Source organism: Lachnellula hyalina, assembly GCF_007821495.1.
Source record: "Lachnellula hyalina strain CBS 185.66 chromosome Unknown contig00022, whole genome shotgun sequence".
Classification (NCBI taxonomy): domain Eukaryota; kingdom Fungi; phylum Ascomycota; class Leotiomycetes; order Helotiales; family Lachnaceae; genus Lachnellula; species Lachnellula hyalina.
The window spans coordinates 141,592-156,618 of NW_022157136.1; the positions used below are offsets into that span (position 1 = coordinate 141,592).

At 47.6% G+C, this 15,027-nt stretch overlaps 5 protein-coding genes across 5 annotated transcripts; 2 read left to right on the forward strand and 3 right to left on the reverse strand.

Annotated features, from left to right (window-relative positions):
* Positions 1-1,810: 1,810 nt before the first annotated feature.
* On the reverse strand, positions 1,811-5,039 carry cnd3 (Condensin complex subunit; the record flags this gene model as incomplete). The annotated part of the gene is made up of 2 exons (XM_031147456.1): positions 1,811-2,247; positions 2,303-5,039. 2 exons carry the CDS (start codon positions 5,037-5,039, stop codon positions 1,811-1,813), a joined length of 3,174 nt encoding a protein of 1,057 aa, XP_031007906.1.
* Positions 5,040-5,373: 334 nt separating this feature from the next.
* cys-17 (Cysteine synthase) lies at positions 5,374-6,559 on the forward strand (the record flags this gene model as incomplete). Its single annotated transcript, XM_031147457.1, has 2 exons — positions 5,374-5,515; positions 5,562-6,559. 2 exons carry the CDS (start codon positions 5,374-5,376, stop codon positions 6,557-6,559), a joined length of 1,140 nt encoding a protein of 379 aa, XP_031007907.1.
* Positions 6,560-8,068: 1,509 nt separating this feature from the next.
* img1 (54S ribosomal protein subunit, mitochondrial) lies at positions 8,069-8,802 on the forward strand (the record flags this gene model as incomplete). Its single annotated transcript, XM_031147458.1, has 2 exons — positions 8,069-8,198; positions 8,246-8,802. The coding sequence occupies 2 exons, from the start codon at positions 8,069-8,071 to the stop codon at positions 8,800-8,802; spliced, it is 687 nt and encodes a 228-aa protein (XP_031007904.1).
* Positions 8,803-10,058: 1,256 nt separating this feature from the next.
* On the reverse strand, positions 10,059-11,646 carry radE_2 (Efflux pump; the record flags this gene model as incomplete). Its single annotated transcript, XM_031147459.1, has 3 exons — positions 10,059-10,555; positions 10,603-11,405; positions 11,462-11,646. 3 exons carry the CDS (start codon positions 11,644-11,646, stop codon positions 10,059-10,061), a joined length of 1,485 nt encoding a protein of 494 aa, XP_031007905.1.
* A 1,494-nt stretch (positions 11,647-13,140) lies between these two features.
* LHYA1_G002484 (ADIPOR-like receptor) lies at positions 13,141-14,227 on the reverse strand (the record flags this gene model as incomplete). The annotated part of the gene is made up of 2 exons (XM_031147460.1): positions 13,141-13,584; positions 13,673-14,227. The coding sequence occupies 2 exons, from the start codon at positions 14,225-14,227 to the stop codon at positions 13,141-13,143; spliced, it is 999 nt and encodes a 332-aa protein (XP_031007902.1).
* Positions 14,228-15,027: the final 800 nt, after the last annotated feature.

Below are 15,027 nucleotides of genomic sequence, written 5' to 3' on the forward strand. Positions count from 1 at the left end.
AGACAACTAGCTTTAGGGCCAGCAACATGAGGCATCTCCAAATAGATTTTGTGTCACAGGGCCTACTAGACTGGGACTACCCTGAAGCTTTTAAAAAGATTGCGAAATGCTACTAAATTCAAGCCACTCAATTTGACCCTGGATGAGATAAGTTGAAGTGTAGTAGAGCAAGTTATAAAAGAAATTACGCTAGAAAACTTGCAAATTGCTTAGATGAAGAGATTCGAAAGAAAAAACAGAGCTGACGAAGCTCGTAAGGGCCTTAATTAACAGATAATAAGTTCTATATACCTCAAGGGTGATGGTATCTTAGACCCAGTGCACATTCCCATTGAACTACATTGCGGGGCATTGACATTGCCACATGCAAAGCTTTGGCAATAATACATAGAGAAAAGAGCAATCGGGCAAGTAGGGAATTGTGGTACGCTGCGAAACCTCTGCCACGGTACTCGTAACTCAGACGCATTGCAAGGCTGGTTGACCGGATCCTTCAATTGGGTTCAATGCTAGGGATGCCTACCTAGGTAGCTATACCTACAGGATTCTACAAATATACGCCAAGTAGTAGATTTATAGTGGGACTGTCAGACTTACGAGTATATGCAGCCCTACAATAAAGTGTCGTTCTCATGGCCGAATGAGGCCACCCATTCGCCATGTAGTCAGCTGATTCAGCAATCCATATGGCCCGAACACGTTACTCCAGGCGCCTCCCCTACTGTACGTGTAACGCCGAGTCTTCAAAGAGATCTAGGAGGTGCGACCTTGATATTAGAGATGTGACATTTCCAATCCTCGCGGATGAACAGAGTGGCGAAATAAACACGCGAGTGTTGTTGCGCTTATTTCTTACACACCTTTTGCCTCTTTCTCCTACTTGTAAGCTTGGCTGTTTCAGCGCAGGCGCTAAGCTAATGGAGGTTACATTAAGGAATCTTACCTCAAGTGGACATTTCGTAAGTTATGTCCTAATTCGGACTCTGATAGGCTCATATCTAGAGCATCCTCTAGGCAGCTGCTCCCCTAGAGATCCTCTAGAGTAGATTCAGATCACGCTAAATGCATCTGTCATACCCTGCTAAAATAGAGCAAATGGATAGATATACACGTTATACTCTCCTTTTTCTTTTTCAAGCCTGACAGGCCCTCTATAGATCCACTACTTAGCGTAAATTGCTAGAATCCTATAGATCTGACTGGCTCTTTTACCCTAGTATAGGTCCTTAAAACCACAGAATAAACCAATCTTAAAGTGAACCTAGACCTCTTAGAAGCCCATAATCATTAGATCTGAGCTTTTAAGTGGCACGGAGTATACATTTATGGGTAAAATTCAGGTGGGGCTGTCAGACTTAAAAATGGGCGAGTAAGCATAGGAGTTAAATCCCCGCCGGTACATATGCGTATTAACCTTTATAAGGTGTTAACTTCTAGCGCGGGCTGTATCTCAGCAGCTTTTCTACGTATCATGCCATGCTGAATTGAATACTTCACTGTGATGGGCTATCAAAAAAGAATGCGACAAGATATGCGACAAGGACGTGACAGGGAAGGGGATGGAACGAAACCGACTCCATCGTTCTTCTAAAAGGCGGCAACTCGTAGCGGGAAAAGGAGCTATTGACAGAAGGGCCTCGACTTGAGAAAGGAAGTCGACATTTCACCCAGTGGCAATGTTCCACCTTTGAAAACGGAATCCATGTTCTGCGTACGGAGCATATCAAATAATTCAAACCACGACCTAAATCCCAAGAACGCCGCTTATAATCCACAACCTCCAACCTCATTACTCATAATACAATCCAAATCATCCCGTCATCTCAACATCGCTATCCTCCAGCAAACTCTCCACAAGCGAGTCCCGCGTGGCTTTCGCATCGACATCCGCAATAACAGTCCCCTCGCTATCTTCTTCCTCTTCCACTTTCACAAGCTCAGTCTTATCACTTTCAACCTCCGCGTCCCTTTCAATCGCCATAACAGTCTTTTCCTCATCCGCAACACTAGGCGTAACACTGCTTTTCCTCCCACTAGCAACGGGAGCCTCCTCCACCAGTGAATTCACAATCTTCCCAAGACTGACATGGATTTTAAATAAAGCATTACGACCCGTGGCGTCACCGATTAGTTTCTCTTCAATAGCGGCTGATACTTCGTCGTAGAGTTCACGAATGAGGGATTCGGTTGAGGCAGAGGATATATGAAGTTTTGCGAGGAGGGGGGCGATTGTTTTCTTTTCTTCGCCTGTGGAGTGTGTTAGTATCGTCGGGAATGTAAGTGGAAAATGAGAGGGACGTACGACTAATGCCCGAGTCAAGCTTCTCTAGAAGATCTCTGGCAAAGTATAGATGCACATCGCCGTTTACGGCTTTCTTGGCACCCTCGTCCCCCAGAGTCAGCTGGTTGCCAGGGATGTAGCATTTTCGCGGATCCGTCCAGTCGACTAGATGGGCACCGATTGTGCCGAGACCCACCATTTCAAACTCAGCTTCACCATCGTCATCCATAGTCTCTTGAATCTCGAATAGCTTATGCATCGCATCTAGTGCTACCTTTCGCATGCGGTCCTGGTTCTCTTTTCGACTGAAGCAATAGACAGGTAGGAAGTAAGAGAGTGTCTGACGGACACCTTGATTATGAGCCGTACTTGGGTCGAAGTAGAGAACTATGAGAGTTTTAAGCAGGTCGTCGATGACGGTCGAGCTATCAGCAATCACACGTCCAAGCATGAGTTTTGAGACAGCAATTGTAGCGGCAGCTTGCACCTCAGGAGATTTCGATCCGGACTTCAAAGCCTTCAAGTAGACTTTGAGAAGGGTAGGATTCGTATCGAGGAGATGTGCGCCATGTTGATTTAGGATATCGGTGAGGATCTGAAGAGCGGTTATTTGCAGCGCTGAGTGACCCTTACTGAAGAAATGCATGAACAATGTCAGATTCTCCTCGGCGAGTGACTTGTCCAGTAGAGAGCAAAGACCAAGACACAAAAGGCCACGCTCTCTAACCGGTGCTTCGTGGCTCCGAACAGCGGGAACTACCAAGTTGTTGAGCATGGCTACCAAGTGGGCATTTTGCTGGAGATTGCCTTCAACGTTTTCGAGCATACACTGAACAATATGTAAGCATTTCATGTTCACCATGATCTCTCGGACGGCTTTCTCTTGGTCGTCCTGTTCGGGAGTTTCTGACTTCTTCCTTGATCCACCTGCTGTACCATCATCGCTGACTTCAGATTTTGCAGAATGGAAACTTTCATCCGCATCTTCTGAACTTGGCTCATCCATAATCGTGTCGTGAACATCAGCAACAGCCTCAAGCACGATACTGCAGAATTCTCGCTCTCCAGCAGCATCTGCAGCACAGATACCTCGGAGAGCGTCAATGGTAAGCTTTGTAACTTCTTCAGGCAGATCTGGAATCGAAAGAGATTGTCGTAGCAGAGCGAACATCTTACGGCGACCAACTTCGTCGGAATAATCCAGTGTCTGAGCAATGTGAAGCAGCTGTTCTACAATGAATTCCTGCTCCACAGTATCCTCTTCTTCTACGTCCTCGGTAGGCTCCTGAGCTGCGATACGCTTTATGGCCTCAACTAGAACTGCAGTGTATCGATGAAGATAATATGCCAGCTTTGTTACTTCGGGCATTTTCTCTTCAATCAAAGCCTCGTATTTGCCGTTTTCCCCATTCCTGCAGAAGTCATTGAAGCTTCTTGCTATAAAAACGGCCTCAGCGCTCAGTGTTTCCCAGAAATAGTCATCAAACGTGATAGAATCTCTATAGTCAGGGCGACCTTCCCAGAATCCCTTCATAGCCTCCAAAGCGACTCCATTTTCGACACCAGAGTTGACAACGTCAATACGTTCCAGGAGCTCGAGCAAACCGTCGAAACTGGGACCCTTAGCCTCTGAATTAGGAGCTTCGGCACCCTCCCCGGCTTCTGTTTCTTCGGGCTCGCTAGCTCCAGCACAATCTTCAATCCAGCGTTCACGGAATAGCTTTCCGGCAGCTTTGCGAACATTCTCGTCACGGTCGCGAAGACCCCATCGCAACAGCTTCTCTCTCATCGACAAAGAAAGATGTCTGAAATCGCCAAGAGCAGGCAAGAGACGGGAGTACAGCGCTCGGCGAGTTGCAGGATCCTGGTCTCGAGCTCGTTCCAGTAAAAATGGTAGCGTGTTTGGTAGGATTGGCAAATTTACCAATAGTGACCTTCTAACATCGGCGCTGGGGTCATTTTGGAGTACATCCAGAAGTTTATCCAGCAGACCAGCTCCAGAATCATCATCACTATCCTCAGCCTCCCCGTCGGCTTCATTGCCAGCAAGTCTTCCGAGTCCCAAGACAGCCTGTACTCTAACCATGGCCTCTCTATCATGAATCCTCTTCAATAGCCCATGTCTTAATAGCTGAAACAAATCATCATCAATCGCCTCTAACGAATTAATAACATGCGAAATCAACTGCGTACTCCTGAACCTTACGAACTTCTCCTTGGAAGTTAACAAGGGCAACACAGTATTCATCAAGGTAGTCGTAAGTCTCGTACTCGGCGTCTCAACCATAACACCCATCGTCTCGTCTTCATTCTCATTAAGCTCATTATCCTTCTCATTCGCATGTTTTAGAAACAGCCCAATAAACCGAATCGCGCGCTCCCCAACACTCTCAGTCTTCTTCACCGGCATAACCCTCACTACGCATCGTGTGAACTCCGTCGTAAATTGCTCTTCATCGAAGTCTTCAGCGCCTGTCTTTTTATTTTTCACGCTGGTCGGTTCGTAGCAGCATGCTTCTTGGATTTTGCGCAGGTTGATAACCAGTTTGCGATGGGAGGCCGTAGTTCGTTGCGCATCGCGGAAGATGGAGGCGATTTGGGCGCGCAGTTGGTTTTCGGGGCTTTCTTCGGGGACGTCGATGGAAGGGGAAGAGATTCGGGATGTGGTTGAGGCTCGCGAGTTGAGGGTTTGGGTGGAGGATTTGTGAGAGACTGCTGCAGAGGTCCTCGTGGATCTGGATGATACTCGTCCTGGCATTGTGAAATGTGTATTGGGCTTTTGCCGATATGGAATTCGTCTTGTCGTAATTCGTGGCCCAATTCAGGGGCTTTTCAGAACGTTCATTCAAACCTTTAAGCCGTCTCTTTCTGGATGGTTTTCCAGCGCGTCTGTTATCCGGAGTTTGTCAGAATGTAAATGTCGCGCTGTTGAAGGAAGTCGCGTCGGATGTTTTGGTCGCAGTTTCCTCGGCAACCTCAAGTACAAAAGCACGTGGAGATAAACCTCCGATACGGTAGGTGGGCAATTGCGACATCAATCAACTTTAGAAATTTTCAGACAACATCTACAATTCTCAATTGCCTTTACAAAAATGTATAGACTCGGAGTTCGACGCTTCGCGACCACGGCGCGGCGGGCCGCGGAAACAGCAGTTCAAATGGAAGCACCAAATCAATACGGAATTTCTGTATCAAAAGCTCAAGGCATCGTCAAGGGTCTAACAGGAGGCCAGTGTTCTAACCCCTCCAAGCCATAGGAAACACCTCTAACAGCCCACAGCTATCGGTAACACGCCCCTAATACGCTTAAACCACATCTCCGATCAGACCGGTTGCGAGGTCCTAGGAAAAGCAGAATTTCAGAACCCAGGCGGCTCCATCAAAGACCGGGCCGCTTTGTATGTCGTAAAAGATGCCGAAGAGCGAGGACTGTTACAACCAGGTGGGACGGTCGTCGAAGGCACAGCTGGAAATACCGGTATCGGACTCGCGCACGTATGCAGATCCAAGGGATATAAACTTGTAATCTACATGCCAAACACGCAATCGCAAGGCAAGATCGATCTATTGCGGTTACTTGGAGCAGAAGTGTACCCCGTGCCAGCAGTTGCGTTTGATAACCCGGAGAATTATAACCATCAAGCGAAACGACATGCCGAAAGGTTGGAGAACGCGGTATGGACTAATCAGTTTGATAATATTGCGAATCGAAGGGCACATATCGAGACTACGGGACCGGAAATCTGGGCGCAGACTAAAGGGAAGGTCGATGCGTTCACTTGTGCCACTGGGACGGCTGGGACTCTGGCAGGTGTGACGCGGTATCTGAAGACGGTGTCGAATGGGAAGGTTAAGTGCTTCCTAGCTGATCCGCCGGGGAGTGTGTTGCATTCGTATATTCAGTCTGGGGGGAAACTGAACGACCGGACGGGCTCGAGTATCACGGAGGGCATTGGGCAGGGGCGGGTTACCGATAATTTGAAACCCGATATTGATCTTTTGGATGGGTCGATGAATATCAGCGATGAGAGGAGCATTGAGATGGTCTATCGGTGCTTGGATGAAGAGGGATTGTATTTGGGAGCTAGCTCATGTCTGAATGTTGCGGCAGCGAAGGAGGTCGCGGAGAAGCTTGGAAGGGGACACACAGTGGTGACCGTTCTATGCGATGGCGCTTACAGATACGCGGACAGATTGTTCTCGAAGAAGTGGTTGACAGAGAAGAAACTGCTTGGTGCTATCCCAAAGCATCTGGAGAAGTACATAGTCCTGCCATAACCTAATTCTACATCATACATTTTACAAACTCGCCCCAACATGTTCAATACAATCGCAGATCTATGACTTTGGCCCCAGATGCGTTTCATACGCGACAATCCCTCCTCGTGGGGATTCTTTTGCCCATTCAGTATCCACAAGAGCCTTGTATGATGAGTTGATCTCTTCCTCTAGCTCTGTCGCCTTGCCCTTCAGTTCAACGGTGATATCCGAATCTGGACCCAAAACCTCCTGCGCAACCTTCATTCCATGTAACAGCGGTACTTTGATTCCAAGGGTTTGATTATGGACAAATGCAAGTCGTTTAGGGGTTGGTTCGGCCGTCAAGTCCTCAGAGAACTTGTACGAATTCGAATAACAATCCAGTACCCTCCTAGAAAGCTGCTCCACTTTACCATCCAAATCCTTGCCGTCTTGATGTTTCGAGGCTTTCACGGCAGCTAGTTGAAGAACATACCCGATAATTTCTGGCCGTTTTCGAGAGTCAAATAGAGGCTCTTTTGAACTTGGCGAGTGTTTCGGATCCTCGAGCAAGTCCAGTACCTGCTCTGACCATCGCAGGGCTTTCTCAGTTTCGGCCGCATCCCATTTAGACTCAATAGCTTTCTTCGACATCGTATCCAAGACCTGAGAAGTAGACCAGAAGTCTCTTAATCGGATGTCAGTCTGAGAAGCTTGCCGTAACAATTCCAGAAGAATATCTTGTCTACCAACGTGGCCTAGTGTCCGGGCAATCATTGAGTTTAACCATCGTTGTTTCGGCCGTATTCCACCTTTGCGAAGCCCCTCGAGCAATCCTGACAGATTTTGCCAATCAGAGCTATCTTTCATGAGGCCCAAAACTTTCAGTAAACTCTTTTTGGTGGCGGGGATGCCATTCATGACATCGATATGTTGCAAACGAAATTCTTCATCGCCGATCTTTGCGACCACCGGCTCGACTTCTAGAGTTTTCTTGTATTTGTCCTTAAAGATGAGGTCGCGTTGCTTTTTGGACAGGTAGTTTGGCAGGATAACTTTGTCACGCAATTCTTGGAGGACTGTGTCGAGCTCTGGGGAGGAGGTAGGTTTGAAGACCGGAACAATGCCTAGGGTGGTTAGCAACATATTTGCCAACTTGAAGATGAGTGCATACTGCTTCTTTGCCGTGCAAGAGAGCTTGTAAATGTCCGTAGCAGCATTGTCCGACATTCTGCAGCATTTCTCACAGTCCATTGACTTCCCCGTAAGGGTATGAGTCCTCTTCCACTCATTGTATCGTAAGGAGCTCAATGTGAGCTTGGAGGAGTTGGTGGTGTTATTTAGGAAGATGAAGGGGGTTCAAGGCTGCTGCTGATATATTTCTTGACGGTTGGCAGACACCAATCAAAATCACTCAATGTCCCTCAGTCCCCGCTTTATTCTATAGCTGCACACCATCTTAGTAATAATTACACCTCTGAATATCTGCAGATTTATGAGAACCTCAAGAAAGTCAAGCTCCAGACCTCACCTCTCCAGCCAAACACCATGGCCCCAACAACCCACTCATTACGGCCATTGAGCTGCTGGAAACCCATATTCCGGCACACCAGATTGCAGAAAACTGCCACACGGTCGTTGACCACGCAAATCACGCAAATCAAACCCAAGCGTACCTGTATGTTCATCGCAATCCGCGAAAACAAGCTACTGACCTCAATGCAGTCGAAGAAAGCAGGGCCATCGCGCCCAAGAGGAGAAGTAACTTTAAGATACTTGGACCACCTCCAGCTCTCAAGTTCAAGGAACCTATCAAAGATGTCACGGCCGCCCAAATTGCCATCCTCGACCCAACCAACGCGCGCAGCAACCTCTTCTCCAAGACCAACCCCGAAGCCGCACACGTCGGCGACATTCTCCTCGTGCGCCTGAAGACCGGCGATCCCTTCGCAGGCGTTTGTATCAATATTCGTCGACGCGGCATAGATACCGGTATCCTCTTAAGAAACGAATTGACGAGAATTGGAGTTGAGATGTGGTTCAAAATTTATAGTCCGAATGTGGAGGGTATTGAGGTTGTGCAACGTAAGGAGAAGAGAGCGAGACGTGCGAGGTTGACATATATGCGGAAGCCAAAGCATGATATGGGAAGTGTGCAGAACATTGTGTTGGCGTACCAGAGGAGTAGAGGGGCTCTTAGGGGTAATGGTGGCGCGGGGACGCTGGGGAAGGATGAGTTGAAAGGTGGAAAGAGGAAGATTAAGGGCAAGGGGAAAAAGTAGAGAGGAGATCGCGGTGTATGATATATGTGATACTAGCGCCTGAGGAAGTCGAGGGGCTGTTGTTGGCTGTCTACGAACAATTTTTTCATTCTATGGGAAAATTTCTTCGTCGAAACTAACTGTAATAGCCTGGGTTATTTAAATGCGGCGCTAGTCTGACTTCTCATGAAAGGACTCAATGTTATCACAGCAATTGTCCTGTGAAGCCATGGACAGCCGCTAATATTCTAGTAGTCGTGTTTTCGTCTTCAGATGTATGGAGGGGAGTACTGAAACTCTTCATCAGTGTCATTAAGCATCTGAGTTTCAAGTGACTCGCATTCGTTCTCTCAACATCGTATCCTGTCATTGGGTTATCATGCGATTGTCAGAATCATCTGCTTCCGCACCCTCATGTCACCTCCCGCTAGTCCAACCTCCGTTTGTAGTCCTTGGCTCAACTACTTGATGTTTTCATTTCATCCTCTTTTCTCTGCTCTACCTTCAAGTTCAAGATTTTGGTTTCTTCAGGAGTCCTAATGGCAAGTATGAGTCTTGCTACCGCAATGGGCGGGTCAGTCCTTCCCGCTCCTAGCAGAACAAATAGACTTCAAGCTCACGCTCACTGAGTAGGCTCAGATTGTCGGAGAAGTATTCAGACATGGGTTTAAGGTGCGGTGATACGGTGTTTAATGTTCATCGTGCGATTATTTTCACAAGATCAGCCGTGTTAGCTGCGGTTATTGATGGATCATCAAAAAGAAAGGCTCGAAGCTTTGAGCCACCTAATTTGAAGACAAACAGCCATCTCTGGAGCTCGAAAACCCAATCATATTCAACACAAAGTTCTACTTGATCGCTGACCAGTACAAAATCCCCAGCCTGAAAACTTTGGCGGATTTCAAATACAGTATCTCGTTCTCCAAGTCCTCATGGCATAATCTCACACAACTTTCACACAGAACAGTCCATTCCAATCTTCCCCACGGACATCTGATAACGACAGAACTAAAATTATATATATGTGCCGGGATCTTGTATGCATGGTATGAAAGAATAAGAGGCTTTGACTGTGCTGCACTGCTACTTTCTAATCCGTTGAATTTACATCTAGTGAATTTCTCCTAATTGCCTTTCCTATCTGCTTGCATTTTTGGTAGTTGCGTTCCCTTCAATTCCTAACCTACTGTACTTCATACAGTATAATTGAGACTGCATCCCAAGGCCTGGCGGCTCACTTGCAAACAGTCATAACTGTCTACCCTTATGACACACTACTAATCATTTCTCGAATACGCCGAGCTCTGACGCCAACGGGATCCATAACGCATAATCACCACAGGGAGAGGAAACATTGCCAGACATATCGCCCCTAGAACCAGAAAGCCATACCCAAGTCCAAGCGCATCAGTCAAAGGAGGAATAGCTAGCGGTAGGAGTGTTCCCCCCAGACAACGAGAGATCAGAACCATAGTCAGTGCGGAAGCGGAATAGAGTCCAAAAGCATCCACGATATATGAAGCCAGAGGTACCCATGTCATAATGATTATGAACCCAAACCCGCCCACGGCTAGTAGAAGCAGCGCAACGGGCCAGGAGGCATATGCTACCCATCCGTAGAGAACGACCACAGCGGGAAGAAAGGCGGCGGCTCCAATCATGAATGGTAACCGATATTCTGGAAGAGCAGCTCCTCCGGAAGACTTGCCCAGCTTCAGGTATATACTGTCCAGGAAATGATTGCATAGTACAATTCCGAAGGCTGCTCCAATGCCTATGAACGTTATTAGTGCAGAACCAATGAAGGGTATAGATACGTACTGAATGCCAAGAAAGCCAGGCCTATCAAAGTTGGCGAAAAGTCATAGACCTCCTTTAGTATGGTCGGTAAAGTTGTTGCCATAATATAATTGAAAGAGAAAACCAATCCCCCGTAAATAGAAAGGAGCTTTAGCACAGAGGAATCCAACAGCACGACTACAGGTCGTGAGAATGCAGCTCGCAGTGCCAACCAGGACATCGCCGAGCCTTCGGTATCTGGTTCCCAGGCGCATTTCAACGATCTGTCGTTCGTCTCCTTGCGCAAGCGGGCCGCTCTGCGCTGCAAGATCGGGACCTTATAGGTTTCACGAAGCATTGTGAAGAAGAATATTTCGCAGACAACGGCTATGACTGCACTGATCCAGAGGATCATTCGCCATCCAAAGGTTTCGGCAATGGCACCGCTGATAGCCGGTCCAATTGCACCACCAAGGAGCGGAGCGAGCATGACGAGAGACATACCCGAACCGCGCTGTTCAGACGAGTAAATGTCACCTATGATAGCAGGGTTGAGCACATTTGAAGCAACAGCGAAGCCGGTCAAAAAACGAGAGAAGATGAACAGGCTTGCGGTCTCGCTAACTGCTGCAAGAACAACGCCAATGATGAAAATGATGTTCGCTACATTGAATACTGAGTAGCGGCCATATATCTCGGAGAGAGGGGCAATGAGCAAGGGTCCAGCTGCTTCCCCAAGCTCCCAGACAGTCACGAGTAGAATGCTTGCAGATTTACTCTGGCTACCCTCCAAATCAAGAATGATTCGGTCAGCAACTGGCACGACTCCGATACACGTAAAAGTTCTAGGTACCACTATCAGCGAATCATAGGAACGCTGGGGGCTTGAGTTCATTATTACACTGTAAAGGCCATGAAGAACAGCAGAGCAACAACACCCCACTTATAAGGCTTTGACCAATCCATTGGGTTATCTGGATCGCCATTAGGATCGAAGTCCACGGACGGTTGGTCGGTAGTCCTGAATGCTTCCTCTTCTAGATGGCCTAGTAAAGGTTGCGTCTCGCAAGACCGTACGCGTTCCATGTTGCGGTTGATATGTATCGACTGCTAGGTAGAGAACGCTATATTCGTTATAGAAGAGCCGCCGGGTCGATATCAATTTCAAAAATCGCTTAAGGGTGGTGAATATTTCGTGGAGACTTCTAATTTATTACGCGGTTGAAACCTTTAGATTAAAAATTGCAGTGGGATTTGTCATAAGCTTATTGCTATCATTAGAGACAGGGGGGCCCACTCAGCTAGTATATCTTCACGTGACATTCAGACCCCTCACTCCCTGGGTTAATTTCACACGCCAGTCTAAGCTATGCACTCCGGATTCCGGAGGAGAAGTTACCAAGTATTGCTCCAGATGATTCAATAAAATGTGGTCGATTTTGCCTTGTGATTCATTTGTTTTATCGCTAGTTGAAATCTAGCCGAAGAACCTTCAGTTGACATATCACTATCAATTTTCTCTAACTCTTATGCATCATTCTTCTACTCAAATTGTTTATATTGGCAGATGGAGAACGCTGCATCTATTATCATTCATATCTAGAGTCACGGGGTTCTTCTGGAGTAAAAGGGGCTTTCGCCTAATAAGCGATCCAAGATTTTGGCGGTGAAATGGGCAAGCATTAGGTTAATTCTCGGCGCTATATTTTGGTAGGTAATAAGATCTATCACTTCGAGCAGAAGACTTTAAATCAGTAGTCTTTACTAGAATCTAAATTCATAGTGTGGAGGGACAACACAACCGCGGACTCTAGGCTAGGATCTGACTTATAATTTCATCATTGTATAAATATATATATTAATCAATCTGTATAAAAGAGTGTGTTGTAGAATGGATGGTGGTCCAAGTTTATCGAAGTGTCTGATTTTATAAGGTACGGTGTAGTGCTAGCTACATACCCCACTTCACGTGACAGCTCTGTTGGACCCCACCACAATAGAGCCATCCGAGAAGATTCCGGCCATGCGTTCTTCCATCCCTCTTATCCATCCACTCCACTACATGCAATATCTCCAATAACACCACCCAAGACTGTTCTCATCGAAGGCAACCGCTCCCCCAAAATCTGTATAGGTTTTCTCTTGCGCGTTGTAATTTCCGTATCATCTTCGTCGTCGTCCAGATCTTTACCAGTAGTCCTTTAGCTTTTTGTTGACAGACACTTTCTCTTTGTGCGGTGTATTCCAAACGCGCACATTCCGTTTCGAGAAGTCTGCCAGAAAGAAGGAGAGGTGGTTTGCACTTTCGGGGCTGCATGGCACTCTGGAAAGCAAGACGGCAACATCCGAGAAATAGATCTCTTCGTCAATCTCGTGTTCAAAATACTTAAAGAACCCTACACTAGGAGAACAGATTTCAAGTCCCTTTATTGATGACGCCGTTGGATACAGGCAGTTATAATAAGTATCAGCCATGGCTAGCAGCGATCAGATCATATGCTTCCCTTCGCCATCGTACAGTCAGCGTTTGGAAGCTCATCCCAGTGGCCAGAAGCTCCATACTCGGCATGTATGCATAACTCAAAGAGACGAGCACGTAAGATTTGCGTGAGCATAGTCGAAGGCATCCAGATACCCCATGAACTGGACCACAGCGGCGCATACCACCAGAACGTGAAAGATCGAATGGGAGCCCCATAGGTCGAAATTGCCAGGATATCGACTTTCGGGAAACCTGGTCTTAGAACCACATGTGTTAGGGTCAATTTCTCCCTTGTGTGCGAATGGGAGACTTACTGCATAAAAGGCAGTCCCAGATAGAAGGCAGCCTGCTTTTGCCAGAGTATAGGGAAAAGCTTTTCTCATCATCTGCGACATGCCGAACACACTGAGTCCATGGATCAAGGGCGCAACACCGGACAAGCCAGTCGCCACGAACATCAATGCTCGGAAGAGGCGATACTTTGAGCCCTGGTACTTGGGATGCATTGTCATGAAGATGGTCAACGTCCCGAAAAGTCCAATCTATCAATCAAGGAAAGAAGAGTGTTAGACTCAAGTACCAGGTCTGAGATGAGGAGAAACAAAACTGTGCACATGGAGATTAACTAACCATCGACCAGTAGAAATTGCGTGGCAAAGGTTCACACCAGAAAACCATGTATATTCCCAAGACAAGGTCGCCCAGTATGAAGATCACTACACCCAGCATGTCCAGTCGCAGGCATAAATGTTCCACGTGGTGGGAGTGGTTCATCAAGGTGTGGTACGTCGCCGACAACGACAGACACGTGACGGCCGCCAACATGAAGATGGAGAAAGCAATGAAATCGGCGCCAGTGACCCCGGAGTATCTACTGGTCAGGTACTGCTGGAGATACCACTCGCCGAGCAGGAAGAAAACGGCCGGGATGAGGTGGGTATAGATGTTGACCGACTCGTTGTGGATATACGACCAACTGCTGAACGAAGCGTGAGCCGAGCCTGAGATGGGCCGATAGCCATGGAGAATCCACTGGTTGGATTCACGTCGGAACCACTCCGGCATCTCATCGAACGAGAGGAGGACTGGGCGTCCTGCCGTGCCGGCCTCGGATGCGGTGGATTCCATTCCGTGCGGCTCTGGCGGCTGCGGAGGCGGAACTCGAAGACGGGAAGCGGATGCCATCTGCTCTCGTGCCTGATGATCATGTGATGCGGGGAGGCCGGACTTTGAGAGTAAGTGGAAACGCAAATGAAGAACGAGGTTTCTTGCACTGCTGCCATTTTCTTCACTTGTTTCTGCTAAGCGCCAGCCTTGCTGCAGTACAGTAATTATTGCTGACGCGCATGTTTTATGTTGCTTGTTACTGTACAGCCCCCACGGCTCGCATGTGTGTGACGGCGGGACGGGCCATGCAGGAAGACCAACCACATCGGGTTGTTCAAGGAAGGATGGTCAGCCAACTCAGCCTTAAATTGTGCAATTGGTCCTCCTAACAAAAGGGGAGAATCTGCATGTATAAATAAGCGATCCAAGATTTTAGGTGATAAAATAGGCAGGCATTAGGTCGATTCTCAGCGCTATATTTTAGTAAACAGGTCTGCATGAGAGTCCTGTGGGTGTCCTGGCTCATGCGGAACATGCTGATCCCTTCGATGTTGACTTGATCGCTCTGAAAGAATTCCTTCGCCGACTCGTGGACCAGGTTGACTACATCCCCTTCAATTTTCACCAGTAGCCCGCAGAATCTGAGCTGATTCTTGATCACTTCAGTTGCCGGAAAGGTACCAGATGTCTTGATCCCTGTGGCCACTGTCAATCCATCCACTGTGAGGGGCCGGGCAGCGAGAACAATCCATTGGAGAATGGGGACCAGCGCTTCCTTGTCGGCAATTTGCTGAAGCAGCCGCTGATAGACCCCACCAAGGCCTTTAGGAATACGACGGAGAATTTCAGTGATTTGGCCCCAGCTCCTGCCCTGAAGC